The sequence below is a fragment of the Coffea arabica genome, chromosome 7e (assembly GCF_036785885.1).
Source record: "Coffea arabica cultivar ET-39 chromosome 7e, Coffea Arabica ET-39 HiFi, whole genome shotgun sequence".
NCBI lineage: Eukaryota > Viridiplantae > Streptophyta > Magnoliopsida > Gentianales > Rubiaceae > Coffea > Coffea arabica.
The window spans coordinates 9029018-9054885 of NC_092323.1; the positions used below are offsets into that span (position 1 = coordinate 9029018).

Consider the following 25868-nt stretch of genomic DNA (forward strand, 5'->3'; position numbering starts at 1 on the left):
CGGGTAAGTACATGCACAGATTTAAGAGCTACTCTAAAAAAAAAAAATAACAATCTTCTTATTACTTTGAAGTTTGAACTTGCTAGGTCACCTAGGATGAAATTACACGTAAGAACCGCTCAAACAGCTTATGTAGTTATTTAGCAGAACAAGTCGCAGATTACAGAATGGAATGAACTAGATAGGTCACCTAGGATGAAATTGTACGTAAGAACAACTCAAAGTTCTTATGTCAGAACAAGTCGCAGAATAGAGAATGGAAGGTTGGTCAACGAAATCTTGTTGTAGGAAACACTCTACACATACTAGTCTCTATTCTTTTTTTTTTTTTATTGTTAATCAAGATTTTTTATTGTTAATCAAGAACGACAAGTACTAGAGTTTAATGTTTGCACTCAAATCCTATCCCACATCGATCGAAAGATCGTGAAGTCTTTTACTCTGCGTTTAAGGTACACAGAAATCCTGCTCTGTCACCCGATTGTTTCCGTCTCGAAAAAAATTAATGTTTGGACTCAAAAGTATTAAAACTCCACCTAACCCTATGACTTCTGAATTAGTCAAAGCCAACACTCACACGTACCATCGATCTAGAGGCCAACCCTTTTGCGTATTTGACCGAGAGTTCACCTTAAAAAATCATCGACTAGAAATTATGAAATATCTAAGTGATGGATCGAAATATGAGAATATGAAATACGTCATCATTTAATTTGTGTCTATTGTAGAAGTTGTAAGTTATTTAGAGTAAATTTTTTTAAACTAAATAGTCTTTAATTTTCACTTATCATTAACTTGAAGGTTGTTAAAAGCATTTTCAATTCACTGTTTTACTGGGGACGCCCGCATAATTTCGTCTACCAGCTATTTTATTGATGAAAGTGTGGGTCAATCTTATTGTGTAGTAGATTGTGTGAGTAGCCAATATAGAATTTGTGTTGCAGGAACCACGAGAGTCGTAACCCAGCACATATAACTATCTGAAAAAAGCATCGTGACAGATTAAAAGGACAGAGAGAAAAGAAAAAGGGAGGGGGGGGGGGGTTTCAAAACTAGCATATTCGATATTGATCGTGACAGATTGCTGATTTAGAATTTGGGATAATTTGAGAAACCTCTCGTGACGTTTATGACTATTTCACTGGCCTCTTTTCGGGTTTCTAAAATTATACTAACCTCCCCTAAAATTAATTATCTTGTAACATTTAAGTCCAATTAATAATTAAAGAGGGATATTTGGAGAGAGAAGATAATATGATTTCATTATTGCCCCTTGCCTACTATATTATTTAATTAATTTAATACCAACCCATATATTAAAGAAAAACACTAAAATTTGCTATTTATCATTAGGAATTAAATCACATATAATATCAAAAAAATAGCATATCATTTTATATTTTTCACTTCATATAGAATCTAAATTATTCTTTTCAGTTACACACCCATTAGGATCTTATATAAAATGATATACTATTTTTGATACCATATGTGATTTTATTTCTAATGATAAATTGCAAATTCTAGTGTTTTTTTTAATATTTGGGATGGTACTAAATTAATTAAATAATTTAATAGATAAGAGACAATGATGGAATCAAATTATCTTCTCTTACCTAATATCACTTTTAAACTGTTGGTTGGACCTAAATGTTATAAGATAATAAATCTTAAGGAAAGTTAGTGTAATTTACAAAATTTGAAGGAAGGCCAATGAAATAGTCAGAAACCTGAGGGGAGGTTTCTGAAGTTATCCCTTAGAGTTTTAGTAAGACTCTTTCGTGCATTAGTTTCTTCTCTTGCATTCTTCAAAACAATCCGCATGGAAAATATGCAAGCTCCACGGGATATGTGTGTATTAGAGTCTAGAGACTGTCAATGGTATTCAATACCATAGTCTACAATCTAGACTTCAATTTACAAAGCTTTACGTATGTAAACGTATTAGATGCAAAAACTCAGTTCTTTTTGTCTGAACCCAAAAAAGAAAAAGGGCCAAAACTGGAGTATTGTTGGACGACATTATGATCACTTTTTAAATTTATTTTGGCCACATCTGGTGAGAGATGATTTTCAGCCTGCAACATGAATCTTACCAAAAACAGACAATTCTATCTAGGATTATTATACCGTTTTTGGATGAGGAAACACTTTCCGTTTATTTCCCATGCTTCAACGTAGGGGTGGCAATTCGGGTCCAAATCAGGTTGGCGGGTCGGGTTCGGGTCAACCCGTCAGAAAATCTGTTGACCCGAACCCGACCCGCCAACCCGTGACGGGTCAGGTATGCTGACCCGAACCCGAAAATTTCAGGTTGACGGGTTGGCGGGTCGACCCGAAATGACCCGAAACTTAATTTTAATTTATTAATTTATCACTGTAATTTCTAATAAAATCAATTTCTCACAAAACTAATTACATAATCAAGTAATAAAAATTTAAATAAATAATTCCAAACCAAATCTAAAATAAATTAAACACCGTAAAAGTGTTTTATCCCAAACAAAATATAAAATAAATTAAAACAATATAAAAGTAAAAAATAATATAATATATTATTTGTCCAAATATAATAATTTCAACTTCACACAAATTAAATAAATTCATTTAGGATTAAGTAATTAATGCCTTTGAAAAAAAGAATAACTTAGTTTAGTTAGATAAAATTATTTTTATGTTTATTAAATTATTTTTAATTCGTAAACGGGTCATATCGGGTCATATCAGGTCACCACGGGTTGACCCGAAATCGACCTGTTTTCTTTTCGGGTTCATCGGGTCCAACCCGATTCTGACCCGAATTCCCGAAACCTCAACCCAAACCCATTAATTTCGTGTTAGGTTCGTGTCTTGTTTTCAGGTCGTGTCGAAAATTGCCACCCCTACTTCAACGCTTATCTAAATAATATGGAATTCAAAAAGGTTAACAAGGAAAAAGAAAAAAAAAAAAAAGGAACGGTGGGAACTCTTTTTTTTTTTTTTAAATATATAGAAAAGATCATCACATTTAATAAATCTGCACTAATGCCCTCAGGGGCTTGGTCTGGTGGTTGAGGGTGCTGAAGATGGGGCTTCAGGTCCCTGGTTCGAACCTTGCTGCCAGCAAGTTGTTGAGGGTGGTGAATAGTCTGCGGGGTCCACTCCCTGCGGGACACACCTAAAATAAAAAAAAAAAAAAATAAATCTGCACTAATAAATAGTAGAAATATATCAAATAAAACATGACATAAATATATGCGGATCTGAAATCAATAAATACAATATGATCATATAAATTTAACCAACATGATTTTAGTTTGACATAGACCAACATATTTTTTAATTTGAAGAATTTAGATCAGGTCATAAACTAAAGCATTCCCAAGGTTGCAGATCGAGGTTCAAAAAAGAGTTAAAGGACATGTGTTTTTAGATATTTTGGAGTTTAACAACTTCTTTTTTTTTTTTTTTTTTTTTTTAAATTCATGATGTTTTAACAAGTTCCTATAACCACGGTGGGAAAAAAAGACTTTGTCTATTAAAAATATGCCGAGGAAAAAAAAAAAAAAAAAACCCAGGGCGCGCCAAACGGACTCCAAGTTTGTAATGTACCTTTGCTCACAATGCTCGTATTATTATCGTCTCAACTTGGTGTATTTGACCCCTTCCCACTTACCGCAGCCTTCTAAAATTGCAGTATAATTGAAGATTAGCAACGATATTTTGACATTAGAATTTTGTGGAACGATAAAAATGAGAGGCTGCCAATTCTTTTGATCCGATCTCCAATCCTGATCCCAACAGTGCCTTGACCGCTGCAAAAAGTAAGGAAGCTGTCAAAGATTGAATTCCCTGTGGAATAGAGTGACATTCAAACTACTAATTACTACTAAACCACCAGAGCGGTGGTTAATTAATGTCACCGAAAAAACTAAATTAAAACAAATTAACCTCACAACGAGTGTCTACAAAATTCTTCATGTAAACATTTGAAGGCCTCTGGTCTCAAGGATAGCTCCGACGCTCAAGTTAATACGAGCTGTTCATAATAATTTAAAGAAAGAAAGTGCGGAGTTGTTGATGATCTCTAATGAGTAAAGTATGAGAGGTATTTATAAATTTTGGAGGGACTCGCTCTGAGAGCGGAGCATGGACACCACATCTATCTATCAATTCGAAAATCTGATCTTAAAAAGGCAGAAAATATATCATCTTGCAAGTAATAATCCAACAAGAGCAAAATATGAGAAAAAAAAAAAGAATTAACCACGTCTCAGCAACTCATACACTATTTAATTCAACATTATTATTACCCAAAAAAAAAAAAAAACCATGTTGATTCCCAATCATATATATGTGTGTTGCTTCGACCTTGTGGCTGTCTGTTTTGGAACATAACCAAAATCCTCTTTTTAAGTCAGATATCAGTCAGCAATTTCGGCCAAAATTTTCTTCGTTTTCACAATATTAATTCTAATGAAGCAGTTGTACGTAGATTTCTAGCAAAACTTGCTGATCAACGAGATATGTATAGTGTCACTCCTGATTTTTTTTTTTTTTTTTTTTTTTTTTTTTTTGCTGACGGAGTGGGTGTCCGGGTCAAGACCGTAAAGGCGGCCCGACTAATCCCACTCCGGCTCGGCCCAACGCCCCAACTAGAACCAAACACGATAGATGCACGGCGGTACTGATATTGCTGCGGAGGTTCGACCCCAGGATCTGACGGTCCCGAGGAAGAGGCGCCAACCACCAGCCCATTCACGTGGGGGCTTAGTGTCACTCCTGATCGACTAGCACAATTATCAACATAAAAAGAGTAACAGTCTAACAACCAAAGATTTTGATATCACAAAGTTAATTTTATTAAATTTAAATTTATGATTTCATGGGTTGCAAAAGTATTAGTATCTGTTGTGTGTAAATCATATTTATTTCGTGCTTTATCACTAAAATATATTTTGATGAACGATCTCGTCATGAATTTGTCCCATAATTTCAATGATCACATGGGAATACCACAAATCCCTATCATTGAGTCTAAAACCGAGAAAAGAGTTCGATCAAACGATATATTACGCCGAGCAAAGATTGACTTCAGGATCGTAACAATTTGCCTTTGCCCATATGGGTTGAAGATTTGACATGGACGTTTCCATGGCAAACACCGGATGATTGTGAAATTGACAATAATGAAGGAAAACATTCATCTTAAAAAATTGCTTTTCCAAGATCACAAAGTAGCCAAAGACAGGAAAAGACCCCCCCCCAAAAAAAGGGAAAAAAAGAGAGAAGAGGCAGAGAAAGGAACAAGTTAGGAACTGACTAATTGTATGTCATTGCTCTTGCAACTATGACAAGACCCCAAGTTTGGTCACAAATGGGACAAAAGTTCGTATGTGAAAACAATCTATACAAAATGCATGTGTTGTGTTTTTCTAAATGGAGCTAATTAATGCTAAATGCTGATAAATTTAATTAGTTAGGTAGAGAAGTCCGACTTGTTGATGTCTTGATCCCAAATCTATTAAAGTACCACCTAACAAGTTAGAAAGTTTACCAAAATCTTTATCTGTGGTCTCCACACATTTTTGACTGTACGTCTAACAACAATAAGGAACAAAAGAAATGGCTCAAAAAAAGTGATAGACGAGTATCCTTGATGATTTCTTCTTCTAGTCCTTCGATAAACTTACCCAATCTTTCGAATCAATAATCTAATTTGTAAGAGAAGATATATAATAATTATTAGTGTATGTATTTATATGATAGATTAGATGTGATTTAACTATATTAATAAATACGCATCAAACACCTGTTAGAAAAAACTCTTCTTAACAAAATATTCAACAAATGTCATCTTAAACATTTTTGCCAAGGAAATCAAACACAAATCTTCCAACATGATATAGAGTTTATGATTGATTTCCGGTATGAAGAGGATAGAAGTAATCAAGTGGAAAATTATTGTCCTAACGAAGAGGAGGTCTTAAAAGGAAAGGAGAAGTGGATGACATTTTCATGGTCCTGCAAGAACTACTTGATATAGAGTTGCCTTGACGCACCATTAACATATAGTATTACTTTCTGTTTTGAGCCCCAAAATTGATGGATAAGCACCAAAAAAGAAAAGAAGGATGAGTCACTATGAAAACTCTAGAATCATCACTTATCCATTGAATTACATGATCCTTCGCGAAAAATATTCGGTCTTTAGCAAAGAGATCAACAAGACGCGACTAGACCCATTTCCCTACGTATAAAACCCACTTCTTATTCTCTATATCACAAGTACACGTTATACAACACTAATATAGTGCCCCGCCCTAAGCTTTGAGTTTACACCATTATCCTCTTAAGGACTTTTCCAATGTTCTACCATGAAAAGCTTGTAGGCTCCACATCAACATTCTCGTTGTCTTTCTTTTTTTGGTTTACATAGCTACATTGTTTGGTGGAGGGCTGAAAATCCTTTACTGCTCGCCGAGTTTCCATTGATTAATTAGTTCGAAGAATTTTTCTGATAGGTGTTCATCACGGGCACTGCTTGCTTATTTGAAATGCTGTTTTACGAATTACGACAACCATTCATGCAGGATACTACTATTAACAATGCAACTAAGAAAAGGAAACTTTTTTTTTTTTTTGGGGCATGTTACAACTCCAAATCCCATACAACCCACAAAATTCCTATATTTGCGATGTTGGGCGGATTAGTTGGATCCTAATTAGTTCGAGTGGCGAGTACATAACTAGTTCGTTCATTCTTGTTGGTGATTTTGACTGCAACCACCGAATGTTTTGTTTGCTTGCAGTAAGATCACTTAGAATGGCAGAAAATTCTAGTTTCCAGTCTCCTTCGACTTCCTCCTCCTCACAACTTGGTAAATAAGGCTAGCTACCTGAAATTGGAAGAGACGGAAAGCCACCGAAGCTGAAAGTGAGTGAGATAAAGAAACGTATGGGTAATGTACGTAAAAAAAAAAAAAAAAATTCTGAAAGGGATTCGAAGCTTATTTGGAACCCTGCTGTAATTAATATCCGCCGAATAACTTAGTTGTCTTATTTCTATGGCTTGAGTGCAAAAGCAGAAAAATTAAAACGTTACCAAGTCTGTTGCCCAAGAATTCTGGAACGTCATTATTTCAAAAAAAAAAAAATGACGTTAAACTGATCAAGACGCAAAGGCTAAGTCGCAACTAATCTTGGCTTAGATAGCAAGAGTAATCATTTAGCAATTTGTATCAAATCAGATGCCGAATTATCATATAGATATATCTATACTTACTTAATTCCATTCGCGGATCTCAATTATTTAGATAAGTAAAATCAAGACGAGAAAATCTTGACAACTCAGAAGTGGTGAAATGATATTTTCTCTGGTTCCAGTGTCTATTCTTGAAAATGACTCCAAATTATCTGTGAGGTTTTGCATCAATGTCTCTCACCTGTTTCTTCAATTGCATTGTGTATGGAATTGGTAGCTTAGCTGTTTCTTAATAATAGTAACAATTTTGACACATTAGCAAGTTAATTATGGAAAACTAACACCATTGCATTTGTGCTTATCAATTATAGAAAGTAATGGACTAACTGTATGGTATTAACACTTTATCCTGAACTGTCACTTTGATATGCAGAGTGAGTTTATGCCTGTTCTAAACTTGATTATATATAAAGTTAGCTTGTGCCTGTTTTAAAGTAAGTTCATCATAACAAGTCAATTCCATAGGACCGGACGTGTGAACAATTCAATTTTTCCAGAAAACAGGCAAATTTAAACTTAAAATCCGTGAATTAATATATGGCATTCTAATTGTTTTGTGTACAATTCATAGTTCGATGGCTTCATTGCGTTCTCATCATCAATCTATAGTAAACTGTTTCGTCTTGTTCGAACATAGTATTAGTACCATATGCCATCAAATAACTAACGAAACAGCAGAAACCAAAATTTTGACTGTTACTTTGTCCGAGCCACAGCAGCAACCTCCGTCGATTCCTTTTTTTTTTTTTTTCGTGTTTTTATTATTCTTAATTGAACTTTAGTTGTTCTGTTGTTTGCTGTTTTTCTTCTACTTTCAGAAAATTTTAAAAAAAAAATTAAGGAAAACAGGTATTAATTTCGTTCTAAAGCTTCAAGGCCCTTTAACACTTAATCTGTTGATATGTATTGTAACAGTAAAGAGAAGCTCGCAGAGAACCACCCCTGTCGTTGCATATTATATATACTAACTCTGCAACAACCACCACAGTTAAGACCTTGCTCGCCACTTCTTAATTAGACTTAGAAGCACATTTCAGTTTTCTTGTTTGCTTTGAGCTTACTTAAATTTGAAGATTCTTGTTTTGAAAGAGATATTTTTTACTTAATAACTTTTGTGGGTGTGTGTGTTTTTTTTTTGGCACCTTGCTCTCAAATGGGGTGTTCCTCTCAATTGTATATCTTGAGATTGGGATTTCCTTTTTTTTTGGTGTATATAGATACTTGAGATTGAGATTGCCTTTTTGTTTTGTTTGTGTATTTAGATAGAGGAGCATATACGTGTAAATGTGAGGTGAATTCTAGGTGTACAAACATTAATTCTTTCCTGATCTTAATGAAAGGTATTACAATTTTGGTAAAAAAAAAAAAAATTCTGTGGTTTTTTTAATCTCTTAAGAATAAACATATTTATTATTCATAGTAGAATTGGCTCTAAAATCACTAATGATAGATAGTGTGTGTATGATTAATAAAAATGGGAGTGCAAATAACATTTTCTATAAAAAAACTACGAATCTAAGCCTACCAAACCTCGTTCAAAAACGTAGCAAACAGTTTATGTCGGTAGGGACGGTTGGAAAGAAATTTTTAGCAGCATGGGATGGGGGGCTGAGTGAATAAATTATCTCAGTACTGTCACCACGTGTCTAAATGTGTCATGGAGAGATCCTTCACCCGCAGATAAGACAAATTCATGCCAAATACAGTCTACTTATAAAGTAAGCAATTTGAAATATACATAACCACAACGATATCCAGCTTCTACGACATGATCCCTTTTGGATTGAAGGCTTGGGAAGGTTGTCATGAAAAAACAGTAATTCGAATTTACCACGAAAATGTCAATGGACAAATAGTGTATACACTCGTAATCATGTAAAATTTGAACTTTAAATTTATATATATATATCTAAATCCGTTAATATATATACTATAAGAAAAGATTTATTCATGTTTAATAGAAAAAATTTGTGCAACGCAGCTCACGTTCTACGCGGCCACAGAGCTAGCTCTGTTATCATAGTGCAAGAAATAATTGAGTGTGTTTCGATTGTAATTTTTTTTTTTTTAAATATTAGTCTACTTGCATCATACTCTCAATTCGCATTCGACTTTTTTTATTTTTTTAATAATTTTTTTATCTTACATGCATCACATTAAAATATATATATCTTATCCAAATCCGTATCCACCGGTGGGTAATGATATCTCAAATAATCTCTTTATTCAAAACTGTATCCACACCGGGAGAAATTTGACACATCTGCATGAACCAGCTATAAACTCTGCGGTCTCCCTCGGCATGCCGTGGCATTGCTGGCACCTTTAGTCTTTTTTCCCCCACGTTTTTCCTTCAAATACATCTTAGGTTGTCCATTTGTTACGACTATAATTGTTCCCTAGCTACGAGGGCAAATTACAGAATTTCTTTTTGTTAAAGAAATCTCAGACAAGACAGAGGGGGAAAATAGAAAGGAAAACGAAAATACAGACTTCTGATGAAACCTAATGAAGGCAGTAGTGTGAATCTGATAACTTTCAATTTCGCAACTCCTTCACTCAAACCCACAAATTCATAATTACCAATATTATCGCTTACCGATGGGGACCCATTGACTTATACTACGTATTCTCAGCCTAATAAATGTGAAAAAGAAATCTCAAAAAAAAAAAAAAGATCTCCATTTCATTATTATCATTAACTCATTTTCCCAAACAGTTCTCGAACCAACTCCCGCAAGTAGCTAGGATTCACCGCCAACCTTTTATATAAGGCAACTCCCTGATATATATCTACCAAAAGCCAGCAACGCTCTTGCTCACTTGCCGATTCACTTGCGCTCGCTCGATTTCACAACATACAAACTCACAAAACTGATCATGGAAAAGAAAATGGATTCTCTTGTTCAAGCTTTAGACACCGAGACCATGTTACTTTTGTTGATATTCCCTCTAGCCTTCCTATTTCTTCTATCAAGATTTCGAAGTAAACCCCATCCACCAGGGCCGAGAGGGTTGCCTTTGATCGGCAACATGATGATGGTAAACCAGCTATCTCACAGGGGACTGGCAAAGCTTGCCCACCAATACGGCGGCCTTTGTCGTCTAAAAATGGGCTTTCTAAACATGGTAGCGGTGTCCAGCCCCGAAGCAGCCCGGCAAGTGCTTCAGGTTCAAGACAACATATTCTCAAACCGTCCGGCGACTATAGCCATCAGTTATCTGACTTATGATCGGGCTGACATGGCCTTTGCTCACTACGGCCCGTTCTGGCGCCAGATGCGAAAGCTTTGCGTGATGAAGCTGTTTAGCCGCAGAAGAGCCGAGTCGTGGGACTCTGTAAGAGATGAAGTGGATGACATGATCAAATATGCAGCTTCCAACACTGGCTCAGCAATTAACCTTGGTGAATTGGTATTCGGGCTTACCCGAAATATCATTTATCGGGCAGCTTTCGGGTCGAGCTGCAGTGAGGGCCAAGATGAGTTCATCCAGATTTTGCAAGAATTTTCCAGGCTCTTTGGTGCTTTTAATCTGGCAGATTTTATCCCTTGGCTATACTGGCTCGATTTACAAGGCTTAAACAAGAGGCTAGTTAAGGCTCGGGCTTCGCTTGATGGATTCATTGACTCTATCATCGATGATCACATCGAGGCAAAGAATAAAAGGAATGGTTTAGCTGTTGAAGGAGACAGCGATATGGTGGATGAACTATTGGCTTTTTACAGTGAGGAGGCCAAAGTCAGTGAATCAGAAGATTTACAGAACTCAATCAAGCTTACCAGGGATCACATTAAAGCCATCATCATGGTAAGATATTTACAATCGCATCATCCAAGCATTTGCATCGGAAAAAAAAATAAAGGGTATGAAGAAGATTCAAATAAACATCTGCAACCGTTTCTTTGTGCATGAGATTTGAGTAGCTTGTATTATTATTATTTTTTAAATTATAACCAAAGGTGGTCTTTTGTGCTTTCATTACGAAAAAGAAGAAAAGCATGGTTGATACTTATTCATGCGTAGGCAGTAGCAATCCTATATAAGCAAGAAGCCTTTTGTACTTATCCGCGAGATTAATTTTGTTCATTTAGTTTTCTTCAGATTGGTTTTTCACCAACAAAATTCTTTCAATTTGTTCAGCCTTATGTTTTCTTACCAAACAGCAGATTTGATATGGGTGGACCCGGAGATTCTTGTGTTCTAGTGGATCCCCCCCCCCGCCCCCAACAAAAAAAAAAGGCTTGCTTTCCTTTCCAAAAGAAATGTGAAAAAGTTGCTAGTGGTTTTTTCCTAGTCCAAAGAGTTGCCTCTTATTTTTATTTATTTATTTACTAGTACTGGCTTATTTTCCCTAGCCCAGAGAGGAAATGAATGAAATTTTGCTAGTTGCTTATTTTCCCTATCCATTAAAAAAACAAAAATGAAATATGTAGTGGCTCTTTTTACATCCTCACCCCCACTTCCAGACCCAAAAAAAAAAAAAAAAAGTTGCTAGTGGTTTATTTTCAGTTGTCATACACAGCTCCAACGTCATCTCACATATTCCCCACTTTTTCCCGAAAAAATTAGCTATAAGGTGACAGAAAATCCTTCAACATTAGCAAAGTAATCACCAATTAATGATCACAAAAAAGCTTAAGTAATCAATTTTCTTAGAGAATAGATCCTTGTATAGCTTGCTTTGTGCTCTAAGAACTTCATTTGCAATTGTTATTTGCTTGTATAAGCGGTTTGCCTACTAATAAATAGACCACTATTTTATTTTTTTTTAAAAAAAAGAAGCTTAAGTAATCATCTATGGTTACTCAGGACTTAATTTATTTTTGAATTGTCAACTTCTAATTTTTTTTTTCTACTATAGGGAGAACTAAATCTTGCATATTTTATTACAGCTTGACACAGGGGGATGTTGATGCCAGTCACCCCCTTCTTTTTCAGTTATTCATATGCACGAACGGTCATAATATACTATAATTAGGATCCATCAATGCCAGATATAAATAACGATTAACTTGTCATCTGAATTATATTGAACTTTTAGCTGATATTTTGCGTGCTGTTCTGGTTTCGCCGGACCATCAGTAAGACCTTCATGTCTATGATGTTGAAATACTAATCTTATCATGACTTGCTCAATTTTATCAAGCTCTTCTGGAAAATTTCATCTTTGGAATGTTTCCAAATTCTTAAAATTTACATCATCTGCAAGTCCCTTGTCTGTTTGACATTTCTATTTTGCTTCAAGTCCGTCCAAATTTATGACAGCCTTCAAATCCCATGGCTAGTAGTCCATTTCATCATACTTGTGCTGAATTGACACAAAATTAAATTAAATGAATTAAGCGATAAAGATTTTGTGCTTCTTAAAAAAAATACGAAAAGTCTAACGCAAAATTAATTTCTTCAATATTTTCTGGGACCCCTCGAAATAATCTTCCCACCTATCAAATCATTGGTAGGTAAAAAGTGTCTTATGTGCCAAAAAAATTGGTTACTTAATCCTAAACTAACAAATGCCTTCCGCTCACCAAATGAATAGATTGATTTAGAATTAGAGCTGCATGCCTTCCTGTGTCATTAGCACTTATGGTGATGGTTGTCCGTATTCAATATTCGTCCGTCTCCTTCTACAGGACGTAATGTTCGGTGGAACAGAAACGGTCGCGTCTGCAATCGAATGGGCCATGGCCGAACTAATGAAGAGTCCGGAGGACCTCAAGAAAGTCCAGCAAGAGCTGAAGGACGTGGTTGGCCTCCACCGGAAAGTCGAAGAAAGTGACTTGGATAAATTAACCTACTTCAAATGCTGCCAAAAAGAAGTCCTCAGACTCCACCCTCCTATCCCTCTCCTCCTCCACGAGACCGCCGGAAATGCCGAGGTGGCCGGGTACCAAATTCCGGCTAAGTCCCGGGTTATGATCAATGCATGGGCGATTGGACGTGACAAGGATTCATGGGAAGATGCTGACAAGTTTAAGCCCTCCAGATTCTTGAATGATGGGGTGCCGGATTATAAGGGGAGCAACTTCGAGTTCATCCCGTTTGGGTCCGGCCGGAGGTCTTGTCCGGGGATGCAACTGGGGCTTTATGCATTGGACATGGCTGTGGCTCATATGCTTCACTGTTTTACGTGGGAGTTGCCTGATGGGATGAAGCCCAGCGAGCTTGACATGGACGACGTGTTCGGACTCACTGCTCCGAGGGCGACTCGCCTCGTGGCCGTGCCTACTCCGCGTCTGCTTTGTCCTCTCTATTAGAGAAGGCTGAGTACTCGCGATTGGCACAGGGGGAACAGGGTGGTTTTCTTCAACTTCTTCTTCCTTTTCTTTCTTCTTCTTTTTTTTTTTTGTCAAAATGATATTATTATATGTTTGAGAGAGAAATAATCGACTGCAAGGTCGATGAATGAGAGGTTGGGTAGACATGAATTGTATGTCGATATTTGAAACTCTAATTTTCATTTGTTTCTATGTGCAAAATTTGGCTCTAAATTTCTCTTGGTATTTCTTTCTCGCAATTGCCAAGAAATTTGTCTTCAGCTCGTCTTTTCTTTCATTTTTATATTTTTATTACGAGAAACCACATCCACAATATATAGTGGAATTTATACGTACAAATTACTACTATAACTTAACAACTGACTTACAAATACAAATAGTGGGATGAAAATATACCGGATCCTCAGTGCCACTTTTTCAGTGACAGTTCAGTGACTGGACCGAATTAATTATCTCAAATATAAGTAATTATACCACAAATTAATATATTCCTTTATCATGAGGTAAATGGCAAGCTCCCTTCGTTTAATTTCGACTCAAAGCATGTTTGTCTTGATGCTAAAATCAAATTGTATTCTTTTTTCCATACTTATTTAACGCTACAATCCAATTTTATTCTTTTTTCCATACATATTTTGCATTCCTCTTTAAATTGTCAACTTTTTTTTTTTTTGTAAAGTATATTGAATTCGATAACAAACATACTTCTGTCTGTACGTATCCGATCAACGTAAAAAAAAAAATTAATGACGCAATACTTGCAATTTAAGCATGCCAAGATGTTATGGAACGCAATTAATGCGTATGCATGACGAGGCGGGAGACGGATCCTCATCCTCCTCCTCCTCCTCAAAAGGGACATTGAAAACTGAAAAAGTCGCGCACAGCCCCGTCAAATTTCAGCGCATTTACATCTTTTCGTCGTTTCGCCCATTTCTCCACAATCAGTAATAAGAGATAATCATAATCGCTTGGGTACAAGTTGACACAATTACAAAGAAGAATAATCATTTCACCGCAAAAATTCATATATTCAAATTTCACTATGATTATATTGATAGGTGATTCATAAAAATTTTTATTAATGATTTATAATCTCAAAATCATATATTGATTCATGATGGTGATGATCGAAATCGAATACGTTCAAACTCTTTGAAATTTTAAAAAAAAAATCACAATCACATTTTATTGATGGTGTGGGTCCAGGCCGACATTTGTTTTTACCCTCCTTTTTTTAATGTTTGTGTGTAGTAAATAAGATAGCGGTCCTGCTTACATTAGGCATTTGAAGAAAACGACTAGCAACCCACCCCTAAACCCCTGTCAATATGGTCCCCCTTGCACCAAAAAAAAAGAAAAAGTAAAGATAAATCATATTTATTTGATCACTGAAGAGGTGATTTCTGACCGGTTGGAATGACCCGAGAGCTGGAAATGTCCCGACTTGGAAAGGTCACAGCGGCAAGGTCACCTGCTTAAGTTACAAGATGGGCTGAATCCCCCGATATAACTCCGAAACTTAAGTTAGTTCGGGATTAGAGAAGTGATATAACAGTTGAGAAAATCAGTGTCTGTTGCTTTACCAGAAAAATGGTTATCCCCCTTCTCAGTAGAAATGTTGGGTGTTTATAGGGGATGGAGAGGAAAGAGGGACTGCCGGCACAGGTCCCCAGAGATCTGATATGGGCAGTGCAACAAGTTGATTTGATTGGTTCCTGCGAAAAGGCGCACCGGAACAGTTGTCAGAGTCAGGCGGCGCATGTGTCAGAGCAGCTTTCCGTCAGGTGTCAGATGTGTCAGAGGTCACATCCCACCTTTCTCCGGTTGTCAGGCACTTAGACTTCACTTCGGCTCTATGACGGGAGATCCTAGCCGAGGTGAATCCACCTCGGCAAGTAGATTGCCAAGGCGGCACTTCCAGAAGTACCACAAGGTGAACCCCCCGTCTATCCGAGCCGAAACGACCATCCTCAATCACCAAACCGTCATTCCTTAGGTTCATAAGATAGTAATTCCGTAAACAATTTAACATTCTTAAAACAAACGAATTCTGTGTTAAGTATGTTATAATTGCGTGATCCAAATAACACAAGGGTTTGGCTAACAAGTAAGTGAGCACTCGAGAAGGGCTGAGCCTTTAGGTAAGGTAATATTGATTGTTTATAAAGGTAAAATTAATTAGAGAAAGTGTATAAAATGTTATATAGATATACTAACAAATATTCACCGAACACCCGTTTACAAAAGCGATAAAATAATTGGTGCATTAAACTTTATAGTACGTATAAGATTAGTATAGATGCTTACATGATGCAAGATGTGATTTTGCATCACTTTAGTTTCACACCAAGGGGGTTGGGTTTAATTAGCGGGTGAGAGTGCAAAATGTGTGATGTGGACTTCTCTCGATCCCTCCTTTTAACTCGCAAGCCATCTAGTAGTAACTCTACAGCTTTCAGGATGATTCCCCACTTGGCTCTAAAATGGTCAGAATATTACGCTTTGTTTGTGCTGTCTTTCTCTAGGTCGTAACGTTAAATCAAACTAGTTTGACATCATCATTATTATTATGTTGATGGTTTCACGGAATCAGTCCTCTTCTTGCGTTTAGATGTAATTTCTAGATATATCTTTGAAGAACTTGTCAAGATCATAACCGGCCGGACCTTGAAACGTGAATGGTGAAGACAATAATAACCTTAGAGCTCAGCTTGAGAGTTGAATTGGTGAGGGCGGAGGAGGGTTGATTTGATTACTACCTACAGCGCCTGCCTTGGACATCCAGCTTCATGTAGAAAATTCATCCAAAGCACAAGAACACGACAAATGCATGGAATCTTGGACGCAAACAAATAAATAAATAAACACACACACACACACTAATAAATAAACAAATAAATAAATAAATGAGAGACAATCCATGATGAAAGTCTTGAGTGAACAGCGTTCACGTGTGTGTATATTTGCCATCTTTTGTCGTTGAAATATTCCTTAACCTCAACGGCCAGAATGTTACGTTCTTCTTTCTTAGTCATGCATGTTGCTAAAAATTGCCTAAGTCAGAGCAAATATGAATACAATTTTGAACACTTTGTTCAATGAAAGAAAAATGAAAGGTATATATATATATATATATATATATATATATATATATATAGCAAAATGAAAGAACAAGAAGTAAGGAGAAGAATGAAATATAATGAAGAAAGGTACATTTGACGACAGTTCAATGCTAACAGGAGTTAAAAGGTTGTTCTCGATATAATTTTTTACTCCCACAAATACCACACGGGATCCTCAGTGTTACTTTTTCAGTGACAATTCAGTGCCACTTCTATATTTATACCAAGTGTCCTATTTATTAAATTTGTCATATGTTGTTTATTTAAATTTCTTCTACCATCACGTGATTAGTGAGATTGGCACTGGATTTGGCACCGAATAGTGGCACAGAGGATCCCAACTGAACAAATACCACTTGTTTCTCAAGAGGAGATTAATTAGATTGGATAAGCACTTCGGTTAGATATATTGTTTTCTATTGTTGTGAGCTTTGACATCACTGAACAGAACCTGATATGATATGTCATCTTCCCCGAAAGGATCTTTAACTACTCCTCCTAGTCTTACATATTGTTGTAGGTGAACAATAATCCGCCACAGAACAAACATCCTGCTCTATCTGCGCGTAATTATTACTATATGTACAGACATATTGACTAACGTCACAGAAAGCTTTCGGCTAATATACTATCGAAAATGGCACTCTACGTTTGTTGATGACCACAAGGTAACTGAGCCAGCCACATGTTTAGTATACACCATATTGGGAAAACTGGGTGGGCACTTAATTAGGAAATTGAAAGTTTTAGGTTAAAAACTTGACATGAATTTGTTGGAACTGACCTTTAACAAGTACTACGTGTGCCAATTACATACGCAGGTATGATCAACAAGTCCGGTGGAGCAGTAATCAGTAATGTAATCAATTGGTGATAGATAGCCAGCTAGAGGCCGCCAGAAGCTCTTAAAACTGGGAAAGAGAGAGGCAAATGGAGGTCCCCCCTATAGGTACATTTGTCCCACATCGGGGTTGGGGTTGGGTTTGGGTTGGGATATAAGTCCCTGGGATTGCCTCAAGAGTTGCCGGCTTTTGAGGTTAATTCTGGGATTAGGTTTATAAAACAACAAAAGTCTGATTCAGGCTGTTGAAAAAAGACAAATTGCCTCAGGGTTGAAAGGGTATTGGGTGGTAGTATCCCACTTAGCAGCAGGTCCCCCCTATAGGTACATTTGTCCCACATCGGGGTTGGGGTTGGGTTTGGGTTGGGATATAAGTCCCTGGGATTGCCTCAAGAGTTGCCGGCTTTTGAGGTTAATTCTGGGATTAGGTTTATAAAACAACAAAAGTCTGATTCAGGCTGTTGAAAAAAAAAGAGAGGCAAATGGATGTGATGGTTCTCATCCGATGGACCGGACGGTTCTTGGATGTCTCCATCTCCGTCTACTCGAACCCGTATCACATTCTCGTAGGCAGCCAGTGAAATTTCAAGCAATTTTCCGTTTCTGCAAGAGCAAATTATTGCAACCTCACCTTTCCTTTTCTTTTCTTTTCTCTGTTTTTATTTTAATTAAATGGAATTCAGGATTATGGCATGATAAGTTGGACTCAACTACGCCCCGTCTCCCTCCGGGGTTGGTCCAGGCGTCACCGTGTCGAAATTCCTGTGTGTCGCATGGGAATGGTCCACACTCCACAGAATTGACGCCGGAACATTTTCCCTTGAATCTTATCTATATACTGCTATCTACATATTTTTTACACTATTATTATGTTTCACGAACAATTTTCAGCTTCCCACCCCCATGAAAATGGAGAGAAGTCAAGTCCAATTTAACTAGTAACCCTGATCTTTTTTTTTTTTAAAAAAAATATATAATAAATTAAAAAAACACTAACTTCGTAAGGTATATGAATGTGGTGCAACTTTGTGACATCAATCAATGAATTTGATACAAAGTAATATTTGTACAACTTCCTAAGGTACATGAATGTGGTGCCAAATGTTCGTGTAGACATCTAGATGCATTACGTCTTGCACATTAATTTTCATTTCTTTGCGTCCACGGGTCCAAGCTTGAGAAGAAAAAAAATTAATTTTCTAGATAGACCTATAGCATCTTCCAGTCAGCATCTTCTTTCCTTCTCTAGCAGTCACTCTTCAGATAATCATGGGTAAAACGTAAAAACTGCGTCTTTGAGTACGCATAGCAAAAGGCTCATGCAGGTCTCAAGAAATCACGAACAAATAAATTATATGATTGATACTGAGATAATTGTGCATTTTATTTAGCGATATTTGATCTTAATTTTGGCCACTTATTATGCAAAGTACTGGGTTTCTGCTCTAAATTGGTATTTGTGTTAATTGCAGGTAATTGGTGTCAAAAATAGTAAAAAGGGATGATTTTCCAGAAAACTAGTCTTTCAAAGCGTGCCCACACCAGAGACCGCAGAGTGAACCCCGAAAAGACGGACCGCAGAACTTATCCCTGGAAGCTTGCTACTTTTTTTGGGAGGTGTATTTTGAAATTGCGTTGGAGTAGGAAACATCTTCAGAGAATATTTTGGCAACAAATCAAGGAGGAAAAGAAGGGGAGATATCCCAGATAGATACAAACACGTGATTGACTAAAAATGGGGGCGGCGGAAAACTTTAGGCAGAGAGTAACAAACGAGTTTTTCTTTTTTCCTTCTTAACGTGAGTTGGAGATTAATCGCTTAACTTTTCATCAACTAAATTACATTAAAAGCCTCGGATTGCATCGTCGTCACGAGGCAAGGCTAAGCTCCTTTATCTAGTTAAGGAATAATCACGCACGGATAATTGTGAGATCTTTTTAATTTTTTTGCGCTATTTTAAATTCTGTGTTCGTGAATATTTAATTATTCCTTGTTTTAATAGGCTATTATTGTTTGGATCTATTGGATTAATGTGGCCAGTTGTTCAATTGTCTGAATAGTACACTGCCAATCAAGACAGTGGTGCGTATCACTTGATCGTCTTAAAATTAGTGGCAAACAACACAATTTCATTGCCTTGCAAGTAGTCCAATCTGTGTTGTAGGAATAGTTAAACTAGTTTAAATGAACCTACGTGTGTGTTTGTTAACTAGAATTGGGTCTCTCTAATTCCTAAAACTGGGAATAGATTAAATCGTACGAGCGTCTTTAGGGTTATTTATTTTACAAGGGAGTAGTTTAAGAGCATCTTTGGGCTGCCATATAATTAAGGAGAGATTGATAGTTTGGCAGTTGTCAAATTGCTCGAACCAATTTATTTGCAAACGTGTGAATTATTTCAGGTATCTATGATCAGTTGCGTGAGCCGGTGCCGAAATTACTTACTTGACTAGGTTGTGTCAATTAATTGTTTATTATATTCTTTGGCTACTGTACCTTTTGTGAATTGGAAATTCAGTACCCTTACATCTTTAATTTGTTCTTTTTATCTCCCTTCCTAAAATCTCTCAAATTCTGTGTGTAATAAATCTACCAGTTTCTTGAAGAGACGACCATACTCACCGCTATACTCATTTAGTTTTGGGAGTAGGTATTGATATTGATTTTATTTTTGGTAGTTTGACAGCCACCAATGATCTCCCCAAATACAATAAAATCCAGTATCAGCATCCTAAAACTAACACTCTATGTAATAGACCTAAATAATTAAGGGGAAAAAAAAAAAAAAAAGCACCTCTACGTAGTAGCAGGACTCGCAACTTCAGTAAACTTGCAACCTTCTAAAACATATATTCACGCCTCTCGTGGTCAGCTCAGCCGGTGAGGCCATGGGATAATCCTCATGGTGGCACAGGTTCGAGTCTGGCCTCACATACTGCCTGGGTGCTCTTGGGGGGCGGGGTACTTCAGGCGCAGGGGATTAGTCGGACCCCGTAAGGATTAACCCGGACACCCCTGTGTTGATAAAAATAAATAAATAAATAAGACATATAATCACATAATTTTTCTTGCCTAGGCTGATATGAATGTTTGTCCAATTACTTCGTTAGAGATAATAAAAAATCTCCCTAAGAGAAACTTAATCAGAAGCGCCCATGGTATGAAATTTTAAGTGTGCGGAATAGGCGCTTCCCCAAAGCCAAAAGAAATACCCCAAGCCTTTCTCGTTCCCTTGAAGATGGCAATATCAGTACCAATCAATGTACCCAAATCCATAATTAATTCGTTCAAGGTCTCGCAGAGCCTTCCATACTAAAGAAAAAAGCTTTTCAATTTCAGGGCCCTAGCCAGTGAAATGATTTTAAGGAAAGAAAAGAAGAAAAAAAGGAAAAAAAATGCAAATTCGGCAGCCCAGGGCACGATGGGATAATCTTTCACGAAAACAGAAACGCAATTGAGCCACATGCCGTCCCCACCTACCGTAAAAGCTCCCCCTTAACCTCTTAGTAAATAGTACTTTGAAAGATCAACTTCAACGAACATTCCCAGTAGTTTCAGAGAGAACCCACATTTGACGCAATGTATGTCAGTCGCCCAAGATATAGTAAGAAACTACAAATCATTTGAATGAAGTCAAGACGAGAGTCGTAACTTGTAAACCAAGTTCATACCAGTATCTTGTACTCTGCTTGATGACGAGTAAAGCAATGCTGGTGTTGTCACAATTTGAAAAAAAAAAAAAAAACAACGGTGATGATTTGCCAAATCTACTTCCTTAAGCTTTCTAGTCTAGAAAAACGGCAGACCTTACATCCTTTACCAACAACGCAGGATACACATCCGCCAATAAAATATGCAGCCAAAATTGCTATTCATAATTATGATACCCCGGATCCAGCAAACGCGCCCAATTAACTAAATCAGATTACTAATGAAAGAAAATTGTAAACTTTGGTCCACCGACAAGAGTGCAGGAAGCTTCAGCTCTAAACAGAATGCACTAGTATGCTGTGCTGTGATAAGACTTCGAATCTACTTTCTCTTTTGATTCACTATCTAAAGAGTTTGAATAAAAGAAACAGTTTAGCTCTCCAGCCTTACATTATGATTCTGACGACAGCCAAACCAACAGCAGAGATGGACACAATAGTTCCTATGCAGTACTTTATTACATCGTATTTGGCTGCTTCCAACTGAGCCCTCAGCGCATGAATTTCCTGAAATTGTGTATAGTGGATGTTCAAAAAGGGAAAAAAAAAGTTACAAAGGACTCAGCAAACTCCTCCATCAAAGAGAAACTAATTAACACAATCTATACTTACCCGATCAAGTTTGTTAGTGAGGTTAGTAGTTTCTTGATTCTGATTTGACAGCTCATCTCGTATCCTTCTGTAGAAGGGAAAAAACCACAATACCTTTGTAAACAAGGATTCAGACAGAATTGAAACAGAACTTCACAATCAACAAGTAACTCATATCATCCATCACAATTGATGGTAGTGGTGAGGGGGTTTGCAAATTTGCATCTTCGCACTAGTAGGAACACAGAGTAATCCAGGAAGTTTGCTTACTAACTTACCCCCTTTCGAGGTTCAAATCCAAACGCTGTCCAGCAGTGACTTTGTCAATTTCATGTCTGCATCCGAATCAATTTGTTTAAAAATGAAAAAACTAAGAGGTTCAGACATTAATTATGGTTTCAAAAAAGTAACAGAGAGGACAGAAGTAGCAGCAAGGGCGATTCCCACCCACCTTCTGCACCCAATTCACAAGATCCTTTAGAAAGTCTGAGATTTTGGAAAATTGAATTTTGTGAAAGTCCTAACTGGACAGTTTCAGATATTCTCCTTCACAAATAACTATTAACTCCATATTTTTGTATTACCAGGCAAAAAACGAATGCCAAAACCTTTTTTGAGTAATAGAATCTGTGCTCTGTGTATATTCTGTCATTAAAAAAGAGAGTTTCTTTTTAAATTTGAAATTTATTGTACAATGTTCCAGAAAAAAGAAATAAAACAACAGAGGCCCAGGGGCAGAGGGCAACTCATCATGGTGTTTAAGTGAGAGGATTTACATAGTGAAAGAAAACATGACTTGTTCTGAATTTGATTCAAGTTTGACATAGTGAAAGACTGGATATCTGAAAGGGAGATACAAAGAATAGACCTGTAATGCATAATTACAAGAACCGTTTTTTTTTTCAGTCATGATTTTGCCAACCATCCCATCCCCCTGGAATATTCTAGCTATGCTAGTGGTTTTGAGCAAATGAAATATTTATTGCTTAAAGACCTCAAATTCTAACCATGCTACTGGATTTGAACAAATAAATAATGAATCAATTACAGACCTCAATTCACTGCGCATCTTCTCTATATCACCTTTCAGTTTTTCAGTTTCATGTTGCAGCAAAGAAAAGTGGTGTCCCTGCATCATCATTCAAGCACAACGGGATGTACCTTTAAGATCCATAGTTGCCAAAATGAAGATAAGTTGCACATGAATGAGGGACCAAATACAATTTATTGTGGACATCACATAATAAACCCGTCCATTTACAATCATCCCATATATTTATGGAAACTGAAAATTTCCAAATCCATCATGACAGACTACTCTTATCAGAAAATGCAAAGCCACATGAGTAATTAAAGTTCAGTTTCGGAAGAAAACCAAAGAAAAAGGACCCCCCAAATAAACGAAAAAGAAAAAAAATATTCAATCTGCTCTTTGGGTGGAGTCTCCCTTTGACTTCTTTCATCCACTTAGCTATGCAGGTAACATGATATATCCTTCTAGCACCTATTTGGTGAAAGAAAAGCTAAGAACATGTAGCCAGCAACATGTAAGCTGGATAACCATTTAATCATCCCAAATCAGGAAGAGAGCAGAACGTATTGGGCCAACAGCTAGCTGCCTTGACTGATGAAAAAATATCTATGAATGACATTAGGCTATGGGAAGCAACGTAGTGGCAAACTGGCATGGAGGACTTGTGTTGGACATGACCGATTAAAACAAATATCACTCTTTAAACATTTAGAACCATCTGTTTGATTTTGTTTGTTCCAGTAACCTATTGAAACTACATATATTAACGCTTTAGATCGTAACACTGTGAAATCACGCTGCAGATGGTACATTAGAAAAGAAGTTTGTCTAATCAAAGAACTGAAGCCCTGTCATCCTAGAAATCTAATACCAGTTACCAACTAAAGGCAACAATATATTCTCGAAAAATCTTCATAAATGTAAAACAATGACAATAATCATTACAATTGAAATAACCACTTTCATATTATGCCTGCAATTAGACTCAGCAATGACATTTTAGTTTTCTACTCAGTCCCCCATATAACGATGGTAGTCTTCAACCCTCCCCAACCCCAAAAAAAAAAAGCTACATTTTAACCATCAACCTAAACTAAAATAAAAAATAACAGGAACAATCATATTTCCTTTTTTTTTTTGGTATTACTAGGTATAGAAAATCACCTGAGAGCTCTGAACTTCGGTCTTGAATTTGGCTAAATTCGCATCTTGTGTCATCTCAATCTACACATGTTAATGTAATTACTCCATAAAAAAGTGAAAAAAAAGGGATAAGATTGTGCTATAGGGAAACAGAATTATTATTACCTTTTGCATCTGTGCTTTGGAGACGAAGGATTGAGCCACATTTTCCAGGCTGTCATTCAGGACTTCGATTATGGCATCCGTAATCGCCTCGGCGTGCTTCGAAGGCACGCCTTGGGATTCTAATCTCCTGACCTAAGAATAATGAAGGCTTATGCACATAAACAGTGTATATTTTTTCTCCAATTTATATAAATACTGATACTTTAATTTGAATTCCAAATATAGGGAAATGATTTCTTAGAAATAGACTTCCTCTTTATATTGTCTTCTCTTGTCAAAGTTCCCTGCTCCTCATTAAATCCCCAATAAACCATCAATAATTTACTCTACACCCGAAAAATTGATTTCTCTATTTTATGACCCATTGAATCATCAACAAAATTTTTTTACTCGGAAGTAGAATATTTATCTAAATCAGATGAATGATTAATCATATGGATTATTGCTATTGCAGACAGAAGAGAGGTGATAGGGGAGACTTACAAGAGCTAAGGTGTCGACGAGGAAGACACGCTTGCCGTTGGAATTGACGAGCTGAGAGACGGATCGGGAGTCGAATCGGGTGGAAACAAAGGATCCGAATAAAGATGAGTTGATCCTGGGATTGGTTCCTAATTGTTGCCCGACGCGCTTACATGCCGCATAAGCGGCCGCGGCCATTCGACCAGAACTATCACCGTCGTCCTTGTCAGTGAAGTACTACAATTGGCCCAAAATTATGACAATAGGTTCTGACAATGGAGTATGATCAGAGGACACTGTAATATCTAAAAATCGGGGGCGGAGTAGGGAAAGATGGCGCGTGAATTGCTCAAGTGACCGGTCGGAAACTTTTCTTACGGATGGTGATATTTGATGGATTTTAGATGAGAAGTAAGAGCATTACCCCCGCCTCGCTCCTCGAATGCGGGAAATCCTAACCAAAAACAAAGAAAAGAGCTTCGACCTCGAGTTGAAACAGCTGTAGTCAAATTAGGCGCCCACCGTGGGGCTCGAACCCACGACGACAAGGTTAAGAGCCTTGCGCTCTACCGACTGAGCTAGACGGGCTCGATGTCAAGTGTTCCACTTTATTACTTAGGGGTACTATTGAGCAAAATCACATCAGATTCAGACCGACAACTGCAATATTCGCACTTCTCCCGTAAAGTCACCACATTTTATTTTATTTTTTTAAAATGAGAGATCTTGAATTTAAAATCTCTTATTTATAATTCCACCCAATGTTTCTCCCAATATGTCACCAACTTAAAAAAAACTCAAAAGCCATTAAGAAAGAACATAACTTTTAATTCTTGCATACTCTACAGGCTACGCTCCTTATAATTGAATTAGGGGATTGACTTTGAGAAGGTCAATAAGAGTTGGTTCAATTGGCAATATTCATTTTTTTTATATAAAAAGGAAAAAAAAAAAAAACTAATGAGGATGAGTGCTCGAAAGGACTTTTTTTTCTTTTTCTTTTTCATTTTTCTTTATGACCATCTCTGCTACCTCTTAATTACTTCGACAAGATAATTTCCCCTCCTATGAGTTTGTGGCGTCTGTTGGGCTGTTAGTGGCTTCTCACTAAAACATGCTATTTTTCTGTTATTGATTTTTCTGTTATTTGTCGATTTCGAGACTCATTTAATTTGGTATCCTAAATCCGCTTGTCTTAATTGTTCAAGGAACTAAACCTAAAAGAGTGCTAGAAGATGACAGATAATTTAGCACATGGCACAAAGCACCAAGG

General features: G+C 36.8%; 2 protein-coding genes and 1 non-coding gene across 4 annotated transcripts; 1 reads left to right on the top strand and 2 right to left on the bottom strand.

The window, feature by feature from the left end:
• The first annotated feature begins 9947 nt into the window (after positions 1 to 9947).
• On the top strand, positions 9948 to 13749 carry LOC113700812 (cytochrome P450 84A1-like). Its single transcript, XM_027221249.2, has 2 exons — positions 9948 to 11053; positions 12880 to 13749. Exons 1-2 carry the CDS (start codon positions 10124 to 10126, stop codon positions 13501 to 13503), a joined length of 1554 nt encoding a protein of 517 aa, XP_027077050.1. The 5' UTR covers positions 9948 to 10123; the 3' UTR covers positions 13504 to 13749.
• A 7635-nt stretch (positions 13750 to 21384) lies between these two features.
• LOC113700981 (protein FMP32, mitochondrial) lies at positions 21385 to 25141 on the bottom strand. Of its 2 annotated transcripts, XM_027221408.2 has the most exons (7): positions 24617 to 25134; positions 24134 to 24265; positions 23990 to 24049; positions 22845 to 22921; positions 22071 to 22127; positions 21814 to 21880; positions 21385 to 21708 (listed from the first exon to the last, which is right to left on the bottom strand). In XM_027221408.2, exons 1-7 carry the CDS (start codon positions 24791 to 24793, stop codon positions 21589 to 21591), a joined length of 690 nt encoding a protein of 229 aa, XP_027077209.1. In that variant the 5' UTR covers positions 24794 to 25134; the 3' UTR covers positions 21385 to 21588. The 2 variants fall into 2 exon arrangements, with proteins under 2 accessions (XP_027077209.1, XP_027077210.1); XM_027221409.2 differs by lacking the exon at positions 22071 to 22127 and having other exon boundaries at positions 24617 to 25141.
• TRNAK-CUU (transfer RNA lysine (anticodon CUU)) lies at positions 25111 to 25183 on the bottom strand. The gene has a single exon. It is a non-coding gene; the product is annotated as a tRNA-Lys (tRNA).
• Positions 25184 to 25868: the final 685 nt, after the last annotated feature.

Bases quoted from the DNA above. Each gene is read 5' to 3' on its own strand.
- LOC113700812 (XM_027221249.2), top strand. From the start codon at position 10,124: ATGGAAAAGAAAATGGATTCTCTTGTTCAAGCTTTAGACACCGAGACC. The intron at 11,054-12,879 runs GTAAGATATTTA...CTCCTTCTACAG, and splicing joins ACATTAAAGCCATCATCATG to GACGTAATGTTCGGTGGAAC.
- LOC113700981 (XM_027221408.2), bottom strand. From the start codon at position 24,793: ATGGCCGCGGCCGCTTATGCGGCATGTAAGCGCGTCGGGCAACAATTA. The intron at 24,050-24,133 runs GTAATAATAATT...TAACATGTGTAG, and splicing joins CCAAAGCACAGATGCAAAAG to ATTGAGATGACACAAGATGC. The intron at 21,881-22,070 runs GTAAGTTAGTAA...TCCCTTCTACAG, and splicing joins GATTTGAACCTCGAAAGGGG to AAGGATACGAGATGAGCTGT.